At 43.7% G+C, this 22,903-nt stretch overlaps 2 protein-coding genes across 18 annotated transcripts in view; one reads left to right on the top strand and one right to left on the bottom strand.

Moving 5' to 3' along the window:
* The window catches only part of LOC117606850 (protein FAM76A), a 40,692-nt gene extending 34,931 nt beyond the window's left edge, over positions 1-5,761 (top strand). Inside the window, exons 7-8 of the transcript XR_004582080.2 lie at positions 2,493-2,712; positions 5,485-5,761. The gene's annotated coding sequence lies outside the window, so the exon portion shown is untranslated. The remainder of the gene's footprint in view (positions 1-2,492; positions 2,713-5,484) is intronic.
* A 4,876-nt stretch (positions 5,762-10,637) lies between these two features.
* The window catches only part of Lmpt (four and a half LIM domains protein limpet), a 63,916-nt gene continuing 51,650 nt past the window's right edge, over positions 10,638-22,903 (bottom strand). For 14 of the 17 annotated variants that reach the window (XM_034330223.2, XM_034330213.2, XM_076692054.1 and 11 more), the window contains 5 exons: positions 19,977-20,177; positions 19,061-19,235; positions 12,631-12,800; positions 12,366-12,552; positions 10,638-11,716 (listed from right to left, as the gene is read on the bottom strand). In XM_034330223.2, the coding sequence (XP_034186114.2) occupies positions 11,559-11,716; positions 12,366-12,552; positions 12,631-12,800; positions 19,061-19,235; positions 19,977-20,177 (891 nt within the window). In that variant the 3' untranslated portion in view covers positions 10,638-11,558. Of the gene's footprint in view, positions 11,717-12,365; positions 12,553-12,630; positions 12,801-16,541; positions 17,051-19,060; positions 19,236-19,976; positions 20,178-20,583; positions 21,127-21,193; positions 21,660-22,903 lie in introns of those variants that run through there. The other 3 variants (XM_034330226.2, XM_034330228.2, XM_034330229.2) reach the window with 3 other exon arrangements.

Raw genomic sequence — 22,903 nt, 5'->3', positions numbered from 1 at the left:
GTATCTACCAGTGCTATAACGGAAACACCGTGACCCACAAAAATAATCGCGAATCTCTTTTAACCCTTTCGCTACGACCGAGTCTATTCGAATTATTCTAAATTAGCGATTTAAGAGATTCAGAGTCTAGCTTCATAAGCGGTCAGAAAATTCTAGAGGACTTTAATCCCTGCTCGAATGTACACACTTTCTCGCTGGGGCCAAGTGAATTCGGTGGTTCTCGGCAGAACCGAAATCAGCGATTACGCAACACCGAGGTCCTTCGTTCGTGTGGTAAGACCGCTTGGTATCGTTTCGGTAACCCGTTAGAAGCGTATTTGTTTACGTACACCTGCGAAAGCGGCAGAGGTAGCAGCAACAGGCTCGTCGATTGGATAGCACAGGACGGTTTACAGAGGTAGGAAGTGGTGGAGGTGGAGGAAAGACGAAACGCGGCGGGTCAATGGCTCGTATACGGAGCAGCATACGCGAGACTCGCCGACTTTCCGTATATGCCCAGAAAGCTCGGCTGAGATTCGTGGCCGAGCCAGATTGCGATAAAAACGAATGTGTCACGGGAGAATTCCCTTTTCAAAGCGGACTCGTTCGCGCGGATACCCGGCTCCTTAAGCCGCAACGAATGATAGCGCAGCGAGCTGACACGCGATCCTGTTTCTCCCCTCATTTTTATCAACCCCTACCAAAGATTTAATTCACGTTCTCCGTTAATTTCTTCTGCGACTTACACCCGGAAGCCTCGAACAATGTTGCATGCAACAGTGTTAACTGTAGCAAACAGTGCCGTTAAAGACACTGGGGAATCATTCATTATTTTCCACTAGAAACGTTAGATCAGATTAAATTTGCGGGTCTTCCGACGCTGACGCGTTAAGGCTTGACGTAATATTTAGTAGAATTTCTAAGTTTTCTGACTCGATGACGCGTTCATTGAGCACGGGTTTTATTCAAAGGAAAATTTCGAGCCTGCTGATCGGCTGAGTTTGTCTTCCGGTTTGTTGGTCGCCAGTCAGGAAACGGATGGACGTGGCGATTCGTAGGTTCCATTGCTAGACGGATTCGCCTGGGTGCTGGTGCATTCTCGGCTGTAATGTAGTTGCATTCTAGTGTAGTTGCGCTCGCGCGGACGTTAGTTGGGAACGAGGAGGAAGACCTAGTTCGAAGGTAGAACGCTGCAACGGCACTAGGTCACGCATCGCAGTTCCTGAACAGCTCGAACGTTCGTCTAAGTGTGCGAACGTGTGCACGTGCATGTGCTGCATCGAGACTCGTACGCGGCACGCATACGAGAGAGGCGGACGATAGTCGCCACGCCGGTCATGGACACCTTCGACAACAAGCTCCTTCTCCAGCCTTTTCAAACAATTTCTATCGTGAAATTTTAACGAGATTGAAACCTTCTAGAAACAGCGACCATTTTGTTCGAGAAAAGGTAGGAAACGAAGAATTCGAGGTTCTTCAATTGCAAGGCTACACGAACACGGTTCATGTACCGTAGGGATGGTACGATCGATTTATCGATAAGGTTTCGATATCTCATTGAGTCGTTAAGGCTACTGGCAACTGAGCAATATAACGCGAAATTTTATATCATTCAAATCTATTCATTGTCGTTTGAATTTCTGAAATAGATTCCAGTTGGGTCACTACCATTCGCCATTACGATATTATTCAGGCTTATCGATAGCCAAAGCAGTTTTCGATTTCTTTTTCCATAAATAATTACCATTTCTCGTGATGTATGTTACGAGATATAGTCGGTATACATGATCCTTCCATTCATGTCGAAACGTTCTCATAAGGCATTTTGCCCTTCTCCGTTGAACTCGGCTCGTGTGAGCCGATCACCGGCCGAGTTAACGGTAACCCGGTGTCGTTTCCATCCCGATTGGATTTAACAAACTTTTCCATTCGCCGTGAACGAAAGTAGCAGCGCGGTACGAGGGTCGGACGGAGCGAGAGAGTGAATTTCGTCACTCGAACCGGACGACGAAATTTACATCGGGCAAAGATGTAAGTACTGTTAAGCGACCGCTCGAAGCGAAGGTGAAACGATCGGTGGCCCGTTCCTTCGACGGGTTCAATGGAATCGATAAACCACCACCATCGATTCCATTCAATTTCATTTATTTTTCTGTTACAACAGTAAAAGCATAAAATGGTACTATGATTCTATTCGAAACAATATGAACGCTTTTGACGAGCACCAAGGGCGACAGATTTCCAAGCTGTCGATGCGTAGGCAGATGGATTTTTCTCGTCTGCCTGAAAGATGGACGCGGTGTCACGGCGGCAACAATGCAAACGGGATGAACGTCCTGATCTCGTCACTGTACCCGGACAACGACCCCTCGCTCTGTAAAATTTCACGAACATTGCTCCCTTTTTCCATCGATCTACTTTCAATTAATCGTTGAAGATTATCGAAAGAACGAACGCGATTTCTAACGATATATAGATCTGGTCATTATTAAAATAATTCTGATTTTTTCCAGGCATCGCCGAGTTTGCGGAGGATGGAAAAGAGGAAGTCGGTGCCGGCGGTGAGTGGATGCGAGCGGGGGCACGATTAAAAGTGAAGCCTCTTGACCACGTAGCCGGAGGTCATAGTGGTGTAGGCAGACGTTACTCTCTTCCGTCTGGTCTGCGGGCAAGGTGGAGTGCGACCGATGCGAGCGAGTGGTGACGAGGTCTGCTGCTTCGTCGTGCTGTATGGTAAGTGTGTTAACAACGTAAGCAGGGTGAACGCCCTCGATAGACCTAGACCCAAAAACCGCTCGTTCCATGGGCAACTGCCACTGGCACTGGGTTAAGGCGAAGTCATGTGACGCGATGCAACCATACGTACGTACGTACTCACAGGGGGCAACTCGCATGTAACTCGCACATACACAAATGGCACGACCATTACTTTCACGCGTATGCGTTCGTTTCTGCTCGCACGAACGCGTTACACGCGGGGTTCGTCGGCCTGACCGTCTCTCGCGGAATGCCTTCGAATTATTTCGAATCGTCTTCCTTTTCTTCTATTACCTTTTTCCATCTAGGGCGTGTTTATTTTATAGTCTTTCGTTTCGAGCTACCCCTTTGCCATCAAACGGCAAACGTTTTCTTTCGTTTTCAAATTCGACGCGTTACGTCAGGTGTGAAAACGTTGATCGATTCGTTGAATCATCAGAGACAGAGATCGGCGCTACTTTCGGTTACAACGAAATGCAATACACTCGGGTAAATTTGGAGCGAACGAGCCACGGATCGTTGGTCTAAAGATTAAACCGAGAGAATTTCCCTCGTTTTCTACGATTCCTGTTCCACATTTCCAGCCAACACGGCTGGCCGCACGTTGACGTCATTATCCGCTTCGAATGGCCGTCGAAAGAAAACAACAATACTTTTTTCTCGACGGTCATCGAACCCGCTACCACCGTCTGCTCGTCGTTTCTCTAGCCGATAAACAAATTACTAATCGGCAATGCGTACCAACGGTACGGTACATCGAGCCCCGTGTTACCCTTCGACTAACGCGTGCGACAATCGTGCACACGTTTTCAACTCCAGTGATCTTGGTCTCCTTACCAAACTGTCTTGAAAATAGAAATTAATCCCCGCGCTGGGATACAAATATTTCTGCCCAGTTCCGCTCTATATTCCCCTCGCGGAACTGCATCGCACGCTATCGAATCGCGTTTTCTTTCCAAAATCATGCGCATTAGAAACATTTCGATCGTCTCGTGTGTAACGCTAATTGCAAGTAGATCGTTTATTAAGATATACAGGGAAATAGGTAAAAACGAACCTTTAACAATTCCAGTGAAAACCGGCGTGCGTACTATAATTGCAATTATTCGGAATACAATCGTTTCATTTTCAGTTTAACAGCTCGGCTATCATGGAGGTCATCAGTGACCGACTCTCGCCGGTTGAAATGTAATGTAATCGAATGGTTAGTCAAAGTAAAGAGGAAAAATAACTCGGTACATTGTTTTACCATACGCGTCAATTTCCTTGTAACACTGTTTTGCAGAAATCGAATAATAGACAGTTTGACGGTGGACGTTTGGAATAGCTAATTCGGCACGTTCACGGTACATGCGTTATTTCGATGGTTGCAATGTGCGATCACGTTCGTAGCACTTAAAGGGTTAAGGAGGATCGGGGCCGTTCGCTACAGGATGATTATCCAGGCTCGCATAACCGGCGAGGAAAGGCATGGATGTGTATAGTGCGTCCCGACCGTCGGTGGATGGAAGTCCATCCTTGATGGAGGTTACTCCGGGCCATCGTCCCACATCTCCTTCGATATGAACTTGTGTCTTCGTTCGACTTGCCTTCGTTCCTTTCCTCCCCGCCCCTCTAACCCTTCTCTTTATCCTCCCTTCTTCCTGTCACCTCTACCCACCTCCTCTTCTCTTCAACGCTTGCTTTCTTTCTGTCTGCCGTGTCCAACCACCTCCACCATTACTATCTATTCCCCACCGTGGCTTTTCTCCTTCTTTGGTATTCTCATCCCCTTCCTCGTTCGTCGATCCAGCCAGTGGCACGAGTTATTTCGATTCCAAAACTCGATTCATCATCAGTTGGATTCGATTTGATTGACCTCTAAGATGAGTATTTAATTGAAGATCAAGGTGGTCGATGAAATCCTTCGCTAGAAACTATTAATTCTTCGCGATCCAACTTGTTCTTTATTTTGAAAAGTCTTTAAGGATCGAAGGGTAGTTCGCAAAGGGTCGCAAGTTTTCAGAGTCACTCCGTTTCCCTTCGTTCGAATTCCCTCTAGACGGGAAGTTGAGAGACAAGGTATCGCGACCCGGATTAAGCACCATTGCTTCCATTCGCACTTTTCCTGCTCGCGAGGCCCGTTTCAGAGGGTCAAGGTACTCGCCGATTGTTCGCCAAGGGCCATGGTGTTCGCGAATTATATAAAATGTAAAAGCCGAAGGAAGTGGATGTTCTCGTAGATAAATTTGGTGGGGCAGCTATAAATAAACGGTGGCGGAAGAAATGGTAATATGCCACATGGCGGAATGTCAATGGCCAACGATTGGACGGCGAAGCGGACGGCCAGGTAAACGGCCCGAACGTTGAACCGACGAACGACCTCCGACAACAACGGCCCCCGTTTTCGGTGTCCAAATAATCTACCTCCAACGACTTGGCGTTTCGCACTTTTACGATCGCTCGTTAAATCTCATCCTTCTCCTTTCTTTAACCGAGCTTTTCGAGCTTCTTCTCTGTATAATTAAAAAAAAAAAGAAAAAACAAGAACCAACCTCTCCTTCGTGTCTCCAAGGGATCTTGAATGGCTTTTCGAATGTTCCCTGCTCCTTTATGGGCTATGAATTTTCAGCCCTTAACCCTTTCCAACGACGGGTATGTACGTCGTTGGAAAATTATTACTAATTGCAAACGATTGTCAGTCGAAACGTTGAATTATTTCGCCCTGGGTGTATCGATATAATTAACGAAATCCTTATTTTATTTTAGGTTTTTCGAAGAGGAATTCCAGGGAAGAATTCGTGGCAGTTTCAGGAAGCGGAGTCTCGTCATCGCGGAATGATGTATCTTTTTCGAGTATCCCGGTCCACGACTAAACACACGTCAATCTGCTTAGTCACTGCTGGCAAACCGTAAAAAACCCATCGAAGGAGAAGGAAGTTGAAGGGTGAAGAAAAGACGTAGGCAGACAAAGGAACAGGATTCTGAGGAGACCGAGCAAATTATTAATCGAAGTTTATCAAAGAAAGGAAATAAAATGATGAAATTCATTTCTGTTTAAATTCAATAAATATCCCTTTATCTGTGGTGGAAAAATCAGAGATCAATTGGATGGAGAAAGGGTGCGAGTTGCAATGGCGTCGACCCAATAAGAAGGAGAGATTTTCAGGGACACCGGTCACAGGAAGCACGTCGATGGATCAGGGAGGTCAGGGGCGGTAAGAAAAAGAGAAGGGAGGGCTGAAGAGAGAGAAAGAGGGAGAGTCTGGTGTGTTCGGGACGCGGTCGAAGACACGAGACACACGGCGACTGCTCGTTACATAAGTAAGGTAAAGGATCTCCTCTTCTGCTCTCCTTGAACCGATCCACATCCGCGATTATGCCACTTTCCATCGACCTCGCTTCACCTCGACTCGCAGTACGCAGTCAGCACGTGTGAGACGTCCGTGTACCTGCAACTAATTAAACTCCATTCATTGAGTACGTCGGATTTTGCAGCATTCCATTTTCATTCTTTTTCCTTTCTCAACTTGAAGCTTTCCAAAATGATTCTATACCGATTTTAAATTGCCCCATCTTTCTTTCTTAGATTTAGCAACAATTTTGAGAAATTGTAAAATGTAAAGAGTACACATTGGCGGAGGAACGAACCGCAACGAAACGGTGGTAATTTTTTTTTTTTTTTTCAAATCAAACTACCTGCTGTTATGTAAAACGATTCATTCGCGTTGCGCTTGGTGGACCAATTTGTTACGTTTGCGGTTTTTACGAAAATGCCAGTTCGGCATAGCGACGTAAAGTTAATTGGCGTGGCGTGGACGCTCGTTTTACAACGTGTTTTAATTGGGCGACTTTCTGTTCAAACCATGATTCATGACATTTTCAAACTAACTGTTAAGCGTTTAATGTCTCGCACGTTTCATCATACAAACTGTTGATATCTTAAGCTGTCCCTTTTTAACGATTGGATTTCTTAACAAATTTTTCAATAACTTTCTTCCTTTTTTTGAGATTGTATATACTTTCTGTATCGAAGGGGTTCAAAGGGTTTCCTAATGGGATCGATGACATTGACGAGGGGTGGGTCATCGACCTTCTCGAATAACCTTCGACAACACGACCTTGCTGTCGAGCGATGCTAGTCCGGCTGTAATAACCGGGGGAAAAAATCCTACGGGAAAGTATGCCCCGTTATACGCTCGAGCTCTCGCTTTGAGCGGAAAAGAAAACCGCGAGCGAAACGATTTGAACAGTTACTTCTGTTTTACTTCGTTTCGAACGATTCTTCTATTTCGCAAACGCACTGCATGTGTACATCCGGTTTCAATTGGAATGGTATGTGCTAAGTTTGTTCTCCATGAAAGGTGTAATGTTTTCTCAAGTTATTTCCTACTTTATTTTATTATAACTTCAGGTAAGATCATTATATTGTTCCTTATAATCTTTTCAGACTTAATTTATATTAATTTGTGTTTTAAATTAGCGTAAGTTACTGCTAACTTATAATTGAATCATCTTTTCGATTTATTGATCTTTATATCAAACCGCGCTCTTCGAAAACAGTACCATTGACACCATCCAGTGGCAAGCGGCAAAATTAGTGATTACAGATTGCTAAAGAGGTGAAACACTTCGCAATGCAACAGGCTAACCATCGATGTATTTTTGTGATTCCACCCCCGCGGCATCTATACCAAAACGGCTGAAACTACTCGATAATTTATCGATGAATTTTTCGAACCTAGGAAACACTGGCGCCATCTGACAGAAAGCAGCCAAAGTTTCCGCCGGGGTCCTTGACACCCCAGATGATATTCTGTCGGCGCACAGGGAGAGTTACTGGGGTCTCTGACACCCCAAGATAATATTTTGTCGTGCAGAAAGTTGTCGGGGTCCCCGAAACCCCAAGATGATATTGCATCGGTACGCCGAGATTCACCGGGGTCCTTGAAACCCCAAGATAATATTTTGTCGATGCGCAGTGAGAGTCGCCGGGGTTCCTAACACCCCAAGATGGTATTGCGTCGGTGCGCAAAGATTCACAGGGGTCCCTGAAACCCCAGATAATATTTTGTCGGTACGCAGTGATAGTCGCTGGGGTTCCTGACACCCCAAGAAGATACTAGGTCGGTGTACAGCGAGCGCCACAATTGCATTGGGGTCCTCGATATCCCAGATACCGTAATATCGGCACGCAGAGTACTGCGGGGTCCCTAATACCCCCGGATGTTGTCAGGTCGGTATGCAGAGTGCTTCGGGGTCCCTAATACCCCAAGATGGTATCAGGTCGGTATACAGTGTACTTCGGGGTCCCTGATACCCCAAGATGGTATCAGGTCGGTATACAGTGTACTTCGGGGTCCCTAATACCCCAAGATGGTATCAGGTCGGTGTACATACTACTTCGGGGTCCCTAACACCCCAAGATAGTATCAGGTCGGTATACAGTGTACTTCGGGGTCCCTAATACCCCAAGATGGTATCAGGTCGGCATACATACTACTTCGGGGTCCCTAACACCCCAAGATGGTATCAGGTCGGTACACAGAGTACTTAGGGGTCCCTAATACCCCAAGATGGTATCAGGTCGGTATACAGAGTACTTAGTGCTCCCTAACACCCCAAGACGATATCAGGCCGGTATACAGAGAGCACCACCGATGCACCGGGGTCCCTAACACCCCAGAACCGCAACATTGCTGGAACCTCCCTTACATTGCATCCCTTACACCTCTGTACCCTTTATATCTCTGTATCCCTTACATCTCTGTACCCTTTATATCTCTGTACCCTTTATACCTCTGTACCCCTTACATCTCTGTACCCTTTATATCCCTGTAACCCTTACATCTCTGTACCCTTTATATCTCTGTATCCCTTACACTCCTGAATTCTCCCTGCATCTATTGTATCCTTTCAACCCTTATAATTAATATATTATAAATGATATACTTATGGCCACTGATTCGAGTAAAGGTAAGTAATGGTAAGTAAAGGTAAGTAAACTCTCGTAAAAAATAATTTTAAATTTAAATTTTTGCAAAATTTGGTTCTTTTTTTTGCCGCCAGAGGGCGCTGATTCGAGGTCGAGATTTTAGTTCACATTTTTGCCGCTAGAGGGCCAAAATCTCTGCTTGGTTTAGTTCCTTTCCCAAAAACCAGATGGCGCTGATTTGAGGTCGAGATTTTAGTTCACATTTTTGCCACTAGAGGGCCAAAATCTCTGCCTAGTTTAGTTCCTTTTTCAAAAACCAGATGGCGCTGACTCGAGGTCTAGATTTTAGTTCACATTTTTGCCGCTAGAGGGCCAAAATGTCTGCTTGATTTAGTTCCTTTTTCAAAAACCAGATGGCGCTATGATGGGATGCTTATAAAAGGGATGTAGGGATGTAAGGAATGCAGAGATGTAAGGGATGTAGGGATGTAAGGGATGTAGGGATGTAAGGAATGCAGGGATGTAAGGAATGCGGGGTTGTAAGGAATGTAGGGATGTAAGGGATGCATGGATGTAAGGAATGCAGGGGTGTAAGGGATGCAGGGATGTAAGGAATACAGGGATGTAAGGAAAGCAGAGATGTAAAGGATTTTCTTTTTTGTTTTTTATCAAGGGGAAATCTTGCATAAGACCCCCCACCGTCCTCTGGTGGAGGGCGGCGGGGGAGTGTCAGATTCCTACGAACTACAACCCCACGGCGACCGACACTAGCATGTGGCCGACACCGGGGGTCGCACCCGGTGCCGGCTTCTACTTGGGCCGCGTGCAAGGGAGTCTGGAGCATTGAATTGGTTTAATAACATTAATAAAGCTCTTCGTAAATAATTACATTTATTTATTTATCAATTTTACAGTATAACAGTGTATACGGTACGCTGAATATAGAATAATCTCTGCTCTTTTATCGTTTACTAATTAAGGCGATTAGTATGTGAGTGATCGGTAAGAACATATATTATATATATTTATATAGCACGTGTAATTTATTATTGGTCGTGTCACGTTGATTCTCATTTTCGTTCAATGCGATATTTTTTACTCTTTTTTATTCTTATAAAGAGGTACGATATATCGTTATTTCTGCGCTCGTTTTTATTTCCTTGCACGCCCGTGTTCACCTCCTTTTTTAGACCACGAATAAATCTCTGTCATGTACCACAGTAATGATAATTGTTTTCGTAACTTTGCGTTTGCTTTTCCTCCTACGTACTCGTGCGGATAAGGCCACAATTAGTGTTTCGTCCGCGTGTGCGTGTTTGCACACTCTGGCGTATGTGTTCGTGTATGTTAAGTGTGAGTGAGTCTGATGTTTTTAAAAATCGAGAAAAATTCAAGAAAACGATTGATAGGGATTGAAACTCGATTCTCAATATCGCACATGCGAGTAACGCGTATTTTTCAGTTCGAATGCACGTTTGATAGATTCTTGGTTTTCAAAGACACTTGTTGGGTGCCTGTAGACAAATTTTTAAGTCTTCAAAATTTAGAGAAGTTTTAAAGAGGAACGATTCACACAACGGTGCACTCGAACTCTACGTTTCAACCCCTTGCTTTATAACATCAGAATTTATCAATTATTTAACGCGTTCTGTGTCAGTAATTAAGCCCCGACAATTTAATTCTCTTAAGTTGTGATAAATTTTAAGGTATCGTACAGGGTTAATTTATTCGTTGCCATAGGGAAAGGGAGAGAAAAAGAAAGATGTGTACATTGGTACGTGTGTCGGTTTAGTGTAAGTATGACTATTCACTCGCGCGCGTGTATGTGAGTTTAAGTTAAATAAAAATAACATTATCGTATGTATATCAAATTTAGTTCCATAAGGATATATATATATGTATAGGATCCATCTTTTATCCGTTTATTTGTTCGCGCGAATTCTTCCATCGTCGTCGCGCGTTTCTCTACCATTGTACAAAGCGAAAGAAAAAAAAAAACAATAACGACAGTACGTAGCTTCGTCTCTTCTAATTAACACGGTGTAACAGCCCGACGACGGTTAATTACAAATTAAGGCGATTTGATTCTCGATGAAGGCGTGTTCTTCCCGTTTCGTCTCCGTTTAACGATTATTTCTTTTTTTCAACGTCAACAGAAACATCGAAACGAGAAAAATGACTACGTCCTCTAAACACTACGAAGCTAGAAAATACCCCGTGTCTGCTCGCGTTCCCTGCTTCGAGAAAGCTCGGTGAATAGAGCGCTGTTGTTTGCGAAGAGATCGTCGAGCAGGATCTTCCATGTTTTCAACAAAATTACCGTGTTTCCGGACTATACACCTATACAGAACTTCGTTGAAAGTTATTTAACAGCGTATAATTTCTATGCAAACGATGCATTAGTTTATTTACTAAAAACACACTAGGACCTACCGTATGAATGTTCGTATATAAATAGTTCACTTTATTTCTCTTTGTTTTATTTTTATTATCAATTTTCACAAAGGGAATCACATGGCAGGTTCTAGTCGAATTAGAAAATTTCTGATTCATTTTTAGATTTTAAGTAGAAGCGTTTCGTCCATTATTTATTATTTAATTTATTATCGTGTTGAAATTATACAATGCTAAATAAGCTTCCAGTGTACGAGACACCATCCTTAACAAACTGTATATTTATCGAGAATATAATGAAAGAGAAACACGGTAATTTTTATCTTCATATTATTTAGATTCAAATCGATACAATCGTTTTTTTTTTTTTCATTTCTATAGTTTCTCGAAGCGGAGTCCTTTGATTGCTCTCGGTTTCGAGAACAATCCTAGCAAAGAGGGTATTCTATATCCTTCCCCTTTCTTCACGCTCGTTCCTCTTCGCTCGATCGATCTCTGTCCATCTCTCAGCTCCTTACATCAGCTTCATTTTCGCGCAATCGGGGCAGATAATGTCTTCGCCGTCGGTGATGAAACCATGTCCGACCAACGAGGTCTTGCAACCCGCGCAGATGAAGCAGTCGTTATGCCAATGTCTGTCCTCGAAAGAGATGAAACGAGTGCCACCGATACCTGTGAAACGAAAGAGAACGCTTCTCATTTACATCTCTTCCTTTTGAAAATTTCTTTCTTCCCGCGAGCTAAGATTTTTGAAACCTAAAGGGTTGTGGTATTTAGGGTATAGGAAGGGTTTTGTATTCATCGAAGGAATCTTCCCGCAAGCTAAGATTTTTGAAACCTTAAGGGTTGTGGTATTTAGGGCACAGAGCATAGGTTTTTATTCATCGAAGGAATCTTCCCGCAAGATAAGATTTTTGAAACCTAAAGGGTTGTGGTATTTAGGGCACAGAGCATAGGTTTTTATTCATCAAAGGAATCTTCCTGCAAGCTAAGATTTTTGAAACCTAAAGGGTTGTGGTATTTAGGGTACAGGAAGGGTTTTGTATTCATCGAAGGAATCTTCCCGCAAGCTAAGATTTTTGAAACCTTAAGGGTTGTGGTATTTAGGGCACAGAGCATAGGTTTATATTCATCAAAGGAATCTTCCTGCAAGCTAAGATTTTTGAAACCTAAAGGGTTGTGGTATTTAGGGTACAGGAAGGGTTTTGTATTCATCGAAGGAATCTTCCCGCAAGCTAAGATTTTTGAAACCTAAAGGGTTGTGGTATTTAGGGCACAGAGCATAGGTTTTCATTCATCGAAGGAATCGAGGAACACGTACCAGTAATTGGTTTGGAGCAGGCGGTGCATCTCTTGGCGAACAGTTCTCCAAAGCAGTCAGCACAATAAGGCTTGTCGTCGCGAGACGTGAATCGCTGGCCAGCCAGGGAATTGTTGCAGTTGCTGCAGGTGAAGCAATCTCTGTGCCACGGTTCGTTCTTGTATGTCACACCACCGCTAGTAATAATCTGTGAAACGATAAGTCCTCCGTGATCGCTACCGATGCACAACAATCTTTTCCTAGAAAAATAAAAGCGATACGTCACCTTGTTGCACTTGACGCATCGGGTGGCAAACTTGTCCTCGTAACATCCGGCACAGTAGATTTCCTGCTCGCGCGGGATGAAGCTCTTCGTTCCGATCGGGTTCTTGCAGACAACGCAGCAGAAGCATTTCTCGTGCCACTGCCTGGTCTTGTACTCCATCTTCTTGGTACCTGAAACCGTAAAGAACAATCAGTTCGATATTTTCGATACGCCAGCTGCGAATGAATATTGAAATCAACCCTGTATCGCGGACGAAATTACGCAAGCGCGTTTCATTATTCATAGAGTAATTACACAACGGAGGGTCGGAAGGGTGGAATATCGTAAGATTCGCAAGGGTGCGAGCAAGTTTGAACGGAGGGTTGCAAAACGCACTGTGTTTTAGCGTCTAGACTCGAATCGCGTGCGGCGCCTCGGTTCGCGTGTACACACTCGCCAATTCCCGAAGGAAGAATTTCCCGGCAGAAGATCGTTTGCTCGCTCCACAATATACAAGCTTCCCGCGAAAAATCCCTTTTTCATATTTTCTTCAAGAATCTCTGAAAAGCGATCGTTCGTGGCAACGTTAGAAAGTTTCGTGGTAGGTGCAAAAAGTCTCACAAAACCGACAGATAAGTTGGTTAAGATAGGTGTCATCTTCCGCAATGCGGTTTTCAAGTTTCTCCCGCAGGACTTTCTAGTCACGGTCGTAAATGACCTACATAAAACGGTTCGATCTAGTTGTTCCTTTATTTGTGAATAAAATATTCTTCTTTTGTGAAACTTTAAATATCGACGATGTTAATTGCCCCATAAAGGAAAAGCAAAGTGTCAGCAGAATAAAAAGACGCGAAATCTTCGTCTCGCGTATCCGACTGACCCGGTTCCTCTTCATCGAATCGTTTCTCCTGGCCGTGAAAAGAAGAAGAACAATAAGCGATCGATCGGTTTCGTTCGCTCGATCGCAACGTGTAATTCACCGATCAACGAAATTGCCGGCCTCGCGAGGATGCCCATTGTGGATCCAATTTCAAAGTCCCACGGCTTAGCATCTATGGTGTTTCGTTTTGCATAAGGAAACGGACCAGCCCCGAGATTAGTCACGAAGCTCGTGTTTATGGTCACGAAACGATCCGTGCGTGGTCGTGCATCCACTTTTCGAATCTTCTACGTTCGACTGAAAAGTCGAGCCTGATATTCAGGAAATCGAGTGCACCGATGGCTATTTCATTTTCAATCCATTTAGAATGTTTTGCATTTTCACGAAAGTAATGTTTCCCTGTTCGAGGCGCCCGAGGCAACTCGCTATTCCGAAAGATGATCTAATAGGATCCACGATCAACTAAATAACATCGAACGAAAGACGAAACCCATTCCGTGAGTCATGGACTACACGATTCGGACACCTTTGGACGGTCATCGATGCTTACCAGTTGCTGACCATTTTACACCACTTTAATGGTATCAGAATATCTGGGAATATGAAAGGGTGGCGACAGGTATGCGGGCGGTCTAACGAGATGAAAGAAGGGATCGCTGGTTTTTCGTAGGTTAATTTCCTCTTCGTGGTCCGTCGTGAGTCAGAAGGAGGCTCGTGACATCACTTTGTCCGAGCAATAGCTCCGTATATGTATAAAGTCTGATGGTCCAAGGCCGACGATGTGGTAATCTCGCGTTACCCGCTCGTGCTCGCTCGAGAAGCCTGATCGGCCGTGCAAAATCGCGCCTTCCATTCGATTTATTAGGCGAGTAATGCCATTGAAACTCTTGTCCGCTGCTTATAAGGAATAATTTCGTTCTCCCGTAATTGCTATTGACCTTTTCACTCGCCTCGCCGAGGTCTTTGCTTCCCTTTACGATGTTTCCTTGGTTAAAGGACGAATAAAAGTGGGATCCTCCAAAGCATCGTAACGCGTGTGCATTCGTACGAGATGATTCAATCGGAGGAAAATGATTGAAATTTAGAAAACAAGATCAGATTAAGTATCGAGGATTCGTCGAACGGTGGGCGTGAACGCGGAGGGTCGAAGATCTCGTCGAGGTGGGAACAGCGGAATCGTTAACCCGATCGTTTCGAATTTTACGACGCGTCGAATCGTTCGGGTCTTTGCTAATCCGTCGGAAGCTGCGATCCTCGAGCGCGTCAATTCTAAATATAAATTCGCCAACGAGCAGAACAGTTACGTACCAGGAGAATTTCGCGAAGAAAACACACGAGGCAACTTTTGTTGCAGCAACAGCGACAAAGAATTGGAACGGGCCTTGTTGTGCAACTGAAAAATATAATATGTAACAACGCGGCACGCGCATCCGGTCCGTTTTTAAGTCATCCGTTCGTTGCATAACTGCATTTAAATGTTACATAAAAGTTTGCGCCCGTGATTGAATTTCGACCGACCCTTTGCATTCATTTATCATCAAGCTGCATGTTAAATGACCAGTTTCGACACATAGAAAGTCAGACATTGTTTCGTCGCGTAAAAGTATTATAAAATAGATTTCCTTGTTTCCCTATGAGTTCTTTAGAATTGCAGAAGAAATAGACGCATTCTCTATCGCGCGAGAGATCGTTCCGCGATAAGATGATAATTTGTCTATTTGCATCGATTGATATTAATGCACCAATGTCCATTCGTGCATATGACATCATTCCTATTAATAGATCATCTTATCTGACTGCATGATTTTTCAACCATGCTGAATTACTCCATTTTCTCGGTTAGATAATCGGAACTGTTGATCTTTCAATCCACCTTTAACACGTTTCATTGCACGATTAATACCGGGTTAAAGTAGCTTTTCCAAAATAGCGTTCGTTTACGATTTCAAACGAGGATGAATCATCTTTGCAAAGCTTTTTTGTCACGTATTTATCGAAATAAATGACAAATGACATCATTTAATCATATGGCAGCGGATTCCATGCTGTTCTCCGACGACCACCGACGGCAAATATTGTCACACGCGTTGGGGTCTCGTTTAGTTCGAAAAATTTGCATTGCGAATTATCTGCAAACTAGCAAAAAACAACATCTCTTTGCGCGTAGAAACCAACTAAGACGAGAGAAATAAAAATTTTCTATGATGCCTCGTAAATGGGTGAAGGATGCGTGAATGAACGAATCTAGAAAAATTGATTAGGAATTTTAAGGAAACCTCGTTATCGATGATTTCCTATTGGATTGGTTATTTTCTAATTAACGGGTTCGTTAGTAGAATCACGGTGGCACGACGGAGAATCGAGTGCGTGGCCGTGCTCGTGTTTCCACATAAGGTCGCGGTTCCCTTCGGATTCCCTCTCTCTTTCTTTTATCTTTCACAAGTTTGCCGGTTGTCCGCGTTCGATCGGATAGCTTATATCGCGAGCCGGTTGCGACCCACGATCCGCGTGCCGATGTCGACCTTAGGAAAACTTTGAGAACGGAACCTTATCCGACGCCCCCGCGTCCACCAGCTGCTTTTGCAACGTCCATGAAACCGAGCCTGAATCTCGGACACCGCGTTTCCATTCAGTTCCCGTGCGATTCGTCAACATCAAATCAAATTTCTATATTCTACATTGCGAAATTTTCATGATGGTACTAATCTTCCAAAGAACTTTCTCATTTTATTTATCTTATTTTTGAAATTCTAATTATATATGCGGCTTCTTATTTGGAATCGTATAAACAGAGTTCGAGATGAAGCAATCTTTTATTTTAGACGGAAAATACAAGCACGTGGCTCGAGACGGTCTCTCCTTGGGCTCGAGACGATTATGCATTGTCGTTAATAAATCCAACTATATATCCTAACAACCTATGCCATTAACGTCAGTGTATCTTCCTATTAACTGATTATGAATAATTTACTCGTTCTGTCGATGCAACACTATGGAAGGCAATCCTTAACCATTCACCTGTCGATATATTCAATTGAGAAGAGAAAATCACCTGGATCCGCTTTCTTCGGGTCTCCTAAGAGACAGTCCTTGCCGAGACAGCATCTGAACTTAGGATCACCCTCCATGGGGAACATGCTGAATATCGCCACATCCTCGTCCTTTTCCTTCGCTCTTCTTATCCTCTCTTCACCCACTGTCTTCGTTTGCAAATGAAGTTTGCTAGACAATCGTTCGCTCAACGTGTCCGTTGCCATTTTTCAATATTTCAAGAACACAGAATTTTCTCTATCGCGACGACACGCGTTGCTTTAGTTTACGTACCAAACGACGGTAAGAATTTGAAAGACAACTGAGAGATCAAGTATCTCCATTCAGATAAAAAAAGTGTCTGCTATGATCTATTAAATTTTTTTTTTTTTAAATTTCTTGTTTAATCGAAAACGAAAGATGAGAAAGGTGTGCGACACAGGTTCGCGTCGTTACAATACGAGACGATAGACGAAAGAAATCGGTCGATCGTGCGATTGGCCCGGAGTTCTGCGAGCCACTGAAGCCTTCCAAAGGCAGCACGCTCGCTGGAGTCACCGGTACACAGAACGAGCACGCGCAACGTGTCTTCAACTAAAGCTGATAAGTTCGCCTTTCCGCTCCAACAGACCCAGACTCGCATCGCGGGTATTTATGTTTACGCGTCCCGTTTGCTTCACTTCATATATCTTTGTCCGACAATTTGCTTCTTCTCCTTTTTTCTGTTTTTTTTTTTTCTTTTTTCAAATCATTTTGAAGAAACTGCTGCTTCTTTATCTATTTTCATGTGGAATCTTAGCTGAATTTAATTGAAAATTAACCCCCTACGACAAGAGTGACGAGAATTGATTGGGAGACTCACGAATATTTTCAGGCGGGCGGCCGCAGTAGAAATATCGACGCATAGTCAGACACGGTACAATATATACCGTAAAGCAGAAAAATTGCTTCAAACGAGTATTGTATTTAACTTGTCGTTTAAAACGCAGTTGCTAAAAGATTTCTACGAGCTCTTCGACTAATTCGTATTCATAATTAGCACAGAGGCACATACTTTTAGTATGTTTGAAATTTGCAAATGTTCGTGGTTTCTTTTCGATAAGATCGTTCATTGTTGCGGTTCGGAAATGTGGAAAAAACATCGTGAATCTGTTTCGCTCGACGAAAGGCTAATCGTTTATGATTCACGCCTTGTTTGAAAAGAGAATCTTGACACGTTTCGTGATAAACGATTGCTAAGCTCGAATATGATGCACAAAGGATTTAATCGCATTTAATTTTTTCCTTAAAAATGCGGTGACTGCAATCGTTTAAATAAAACATTGGATAACGTTGATCGTTTCAATAGCTTATCGCATTATCCTGGAATGAAGAGTTAATCGAGCTTGGAATTACAGGAGGATTAAATCAATCTATCAGGTGTGTAGCGAATCGTTCTTTCCACGACGTTCGACCGCAATGCATCAAGTTAGATTCCACAAGTTGATAGAGGTTCGAAAGGTCGATCCGTATACGGACACGAGCTGGCACCGAGTCATTTTCACGGGTGATCCTCTCGCTATTCGTTTCAGCGAAGACTTAACGAAACTCCCACGCGAGCCATCTAACTCGAAACCATCAGAGACACGAATTTTCCTCGTTAAATCGATCATACGTCTTCGTGTAGCTTCTATCTTTCGTTTCGTTCCTCGATTTTTGCCGTGATATCGCTTTATTTTAACCAGTGTACTTGACCGAATTACCGTCTCGTTTTACAAGTTCCTTTTTCCGCGCCAGTAGCTGCCCTCGAACGGACTTTTTCTTCTATTACGAACGGTAATTGTAATTAGTAGTAGATACTTTACGAATGTTAACTTTATCCTAATATTCGAAACTGTTTAAACTTTCCATATCGTCTTTCGACGATTCGACGGATCAACTTTCAATTTCTTTAGCAGAGAACAAATAGAGTATGGTGCGTTAATTAGCATGATTTGCTTGTAATGGCCCGAAGCACAGTCTCAGAGGCGAGCATGAATCACCTGGCAATATAGGTCATGTTGTGTTTCACCACGCCGTCTGCGATTGTCGAAGGCTACGAGGCGACAAGTCGTTCAGGAGTTCGGAGTCGCGAAAAAGGTCGACCAGACATAATTGCACGGCAACCTTTTTCGACCCACTTTCTCGCCTTTCTGATCTCTCAAACTTCCGAGAGTTCCTTTTATAAACTTTTCCACGTGGCAACGGGCGGAGGAAAGGCTCGTCTTTTATCGAAGGTCGTTGACTCTTTAAGAAGTTTCAAAGATCTTTCTGAAAAAGCGTAGGAGTTCAAGCGGTTCCTTGCTTAAATTCGACCGTGAGTAGAGGCAAAGCCTTGAACCGCGAAATGTGTATAATATTTATTCGAGATCGTGAATCAGCGGTTGTGGATCGAAAACAGGTGGTTCAGATGTTTGTATAGATCAGGGATGAGCGTCGGGATAATTTTGGACATTGTAATCCAATATAATTTTCCTATTTGATGTTAATTAAAAAATTAAAATAAAGCTGTGAATTACGTACCGGCACGGAAGATCTCGCCGCACCCATCGCAACGGCTGGCGAATTGGGCGTCGTAGCAGTTGCCGCAGTAGATCTTGTCCACCTTGCTACCGAACTGTTTGTCCACCAAGGACACTCTGCACCTGTTGCAGAGGAAGCAGGCCTCGTGCCAATGCTTATCCTTGTACGACAAATCCTGGAAAAGGACATTCGAATTGTCTCATAAACGTCTCGAACATTAGGAATTAATTGCTTCCACTTGAGGCGAGGCAAATAATTTAAAAACGCAGACATTTAACAGGATTTATTGAAAAGTTTTCTGCTACCGCGAAGGACTCAAACGCTTGGTCGAATTCGTTAGACGAGCAATCGTATTGAAATCACGCGGCTTTCCATTTCAGGATCGATTATAATCGCGAACTCGTCGACCTTTAAGTGGCGCGGATGTGTCATTCGATGGAGGAGAAGGCACGCGGAATCCTTGGATCTTTCGTTTGCGGTGTAAGAAAATAAAAAAAAAAGAAGAAGATAGAATAAATCGTCCCGTCTCGTGCAGACACCGATTTGTCACGAAACGAAGAAACTCGCGGAAAAATCAGGAGCGTGACCGGTGTTGTTCAAGGAATTCGTGGGAATCTATGGTTCGCGTTTCAACTGTTGGAGGAATAACAAATGGCGAGAACCGCGGCGTGAAACGGAAATAAGTTCTCTCGAAGCAGATAGCAGGTACCTGCATCATCGTTTCTATTTCTAGGAATGAGTAAGTCAACGCCCATGCTCGTCTTCAAGTATCGCCATCTCGTCCCCGTGATTATAAACGACATTTAACCAATTATTCCAAAGAAGCCATCGATTAGCGTTTGAATTTATTAATCCTCCGATTGACGCTGATAGATCTATTGAAAATCGATGACGGAAGGGAAGATTCGATACGTACCTTCGAGTCGATACCGATGATTTTGTTGCACTCCTCGCAGCCATTCGCGAACACGTTCTCGTAGCACTTGATGCAGTAAGGATGCTCGTCCCTGAGCACGTAGCGTTGCCCGGTCAAAGACTCGTCGCACTGCCAGCAACAGAAGTGGCCGCTGTGCCAGTCCTTGTTCATCGCCTTCGTGTACTCGCCACTGAAAATCAACTGCAAAGGAAAACGCGACGAGTTTTAGAAAACGTCGTCATCGCGACAAGCTTCTCTTTTTACAAGTTGGTCCACGCGAACTGTTAGAAATTATAACTCTTTCCTCGATGCAATTAGACGAAAGATGAATGATGCAGGGAAAGAAAAAGAGTTACGACTTGTAACAGTCGCGTGGATCAGCTCGTAGACCCGATACCCTGAATCGTAAAAGTAAAGCCAAATCAAGAATCAAACGAAAGAAACGGAATCACTTTGGACGGGAGATCGTTCGAAGAAGAGAATTAGAATCTTTGATAACGCTCCTCTCACAGCCTCCATTTATTTTCTCTCTTTTCTCGACAAAACTTCCTTGCTATCTCTCTCATTTTTCTTTCGGTGACGTTGTGTTCGCTGGTTTAATATGTACCTTGGTTGAGTGCTGTTGTATGTGCTGGCTGAGTATTCATTGTACGGGAGCATATTAGTAATAAAGAATCATGTATCGTACGAATTTCACGGGTATCTTTGCCCCTGTGAGAGAAGAGCGTCCCTCGAGACTACTGCCACTCTAAAGAACCTCGAACTCACGGTGGATACTTTGAATCACGTAAGCTGAGAATATCACGAAATAGAGGATAATCTGTGGTACCCTATCGAATTGAACGGGTCACCAGTTGATCTTTCACCAACTTGAACGATATTTCCTTCCGTTTTTAAGGAAACGAATGCAAATTGCATCGAAAGAAGAAGTAGGAAGATCGAACGCGGAAGTGAAAGTTACGTAAAATACACCGAGTCGAAGAATAGAAGATTTTTCCACCCATTCAGATCCTTCACCATTCGTTCACGACGATATTTCACGATTCAACGGATCCACGTGGAAAGGCGAGTTCATCGGGGTGGCAGATCTCGCGAGTGGGGTGTTGCTCGATCGGAAACGGAAAAGCTGATACGGAAGAGAAACAAATAGAAGAAGAAAAAGTAACGTAATGATTTGGGGGTTGATCCGAGCTAACACATCTGCAGCCAGCACATACTCTTCGATGGCGTGGTGGTGGTTGTTCTGCGTGCTGTCGACCTCGGTGATCGTGACCTCGGCGTTCTGATCGTGGCTCTCCCTGCGTTTCGTCGTCTTCTTCACTTTGCGAACCTTACGCTCGGTGGTCGTGTACACTACACTGTCTACGTCCGCCATCTCGTTTAAAGCTTGTTCCGCGAGTCTGTTGCTCGGTCGCGATACCGTCAGATACTACTTCTGATCCGTGAACGGGACTGGATAACCAGGAACAGAATGTCCAGGAGGAGAAGTAGAAGAAGAGAAATAAGAGGAAGAAGAAGAAGAAGAAGAAGAGAAATAAGAAGAATAGGGTGATGGCGAGATGTTGGTCGTCGTTATGGAAATGAAGGTGTTCCGGTCAAGAGTGTTTTATCCGTGTACCCAGCAGCTTTCGAGCTTGCGAACTGACTGAAATCTAGGATCGGCCCGCTCCGGGCGTCATCATATCGGGACGCTATTTTCGGCGTCCCGACGACTCCAGAAACCGCGCCGCACCGCGTCGCGACCGCCACCATCCCTCTTACTTTTCTCCCTCCTCTGGCTCCTTCTTCTCTTCAGAGGAGTGGAGATTCTCGATGCAGTGTGCCGGGTGCAACTTTTCTACGACACCCATCTTCGTCTCTCTCTTTCTCTCTCTTTCACTCTGTTACCATTGCTTCTTCATCTTGCTTATTCGTCATAGCTGTTGGGAAACGGATGCGACAGGTTACGGGTTCGTGGCTCGATCTTTTTCAACTTTTTTCATTTTTTTTTTTTCAACTTTTCATATTCAGATCCTGGTGCGGATATTTTTGGATTCCTTTACGGTGGTTCTTGGTTTCTTTCTTGTAAACGAAGGAAAGGGGTGATTTGATTTGTTACTTTTCAGATTTCCGTTTGCAATTCGACCTCTGGTAAGAATCGTAATTCAAGGCTATATTCGGTTTTCCAGGTATTTTCAGGTAGTAATTTCATATAGAAGATCTTTCGATTGATTATGTTTAGATGGAAGTTAATAATCATCTAATGATCGAAACTGCAGTTTCTCATACGTTCACTTAAACGTAGGTACTAATTAACGAGGGATAACGAGCGATTTAACGAGTTGATTTACACGTTCGATGTAATTGGACACCACTCGGAAGATCAGGCGTAAATTATGGACAATCGTCGCGTGTCGTTTTACGATCTCCAGTTACGAGGCGATTACGGAATTTCCGAGCTGAGCTTGCGGCCTAAAACGCCGAAACACGCGGCTCAGAGCTTGCAGTATTTCTGTCCAGCTTCTGATCGACTCCTAGCAGAATTCCGTTGAAAAATTTCCCTTGTAAATAACTCGCTAAGGAATTTCCTACTCTATTTCAATTACACCTAACAGTTTGTTGACGGTATTTTCGATCAGTTGATATTTCGTGAAATTATTAGATTCCCCGGTGTTAAAATAGTTATTGAACTAATGCCACGTTATTTCTACGCTCGACATAATGTGAACTCTGTGCAATGAACTTTTTCCCACGCGTTTTGCAGTACAGAAATAAAGGCAGCTTTTTATATTTTGCAAAATTCATCTGGATATCTGTTTCGATAGGTGCTTCAATTTATTGAACGCTATAAGTGACAAGGTATGCTCCAACTTAAAGGACTATTTTCATTCCTTCAGTATGCATGATCGTACTTGTAAACCATTCTAGGTATGACGATACAAAGAAGA

The sequence above is a fragment of the Osmia lignaria genome, chromosome 2 (assembly GCF_051020975.1).
Source record: "Osmia lignaria lignaria isolate PbOS001 chromosome 2, iyOsmLign1, whole genome shotgun sequence".
In the NCBI taxonomy this organism is placed as follows: Eukaryota; Metazoa; Arthropoda; class Insecta; order Hymenoptera; family Megachilidae; genus Osmia; species Osmia lignaria.
The sequence above is the reverse complement of the archived record's forward strand: the minus strand, read 5'-3'. Positions and strand labels throughout refer to the sequence as shown.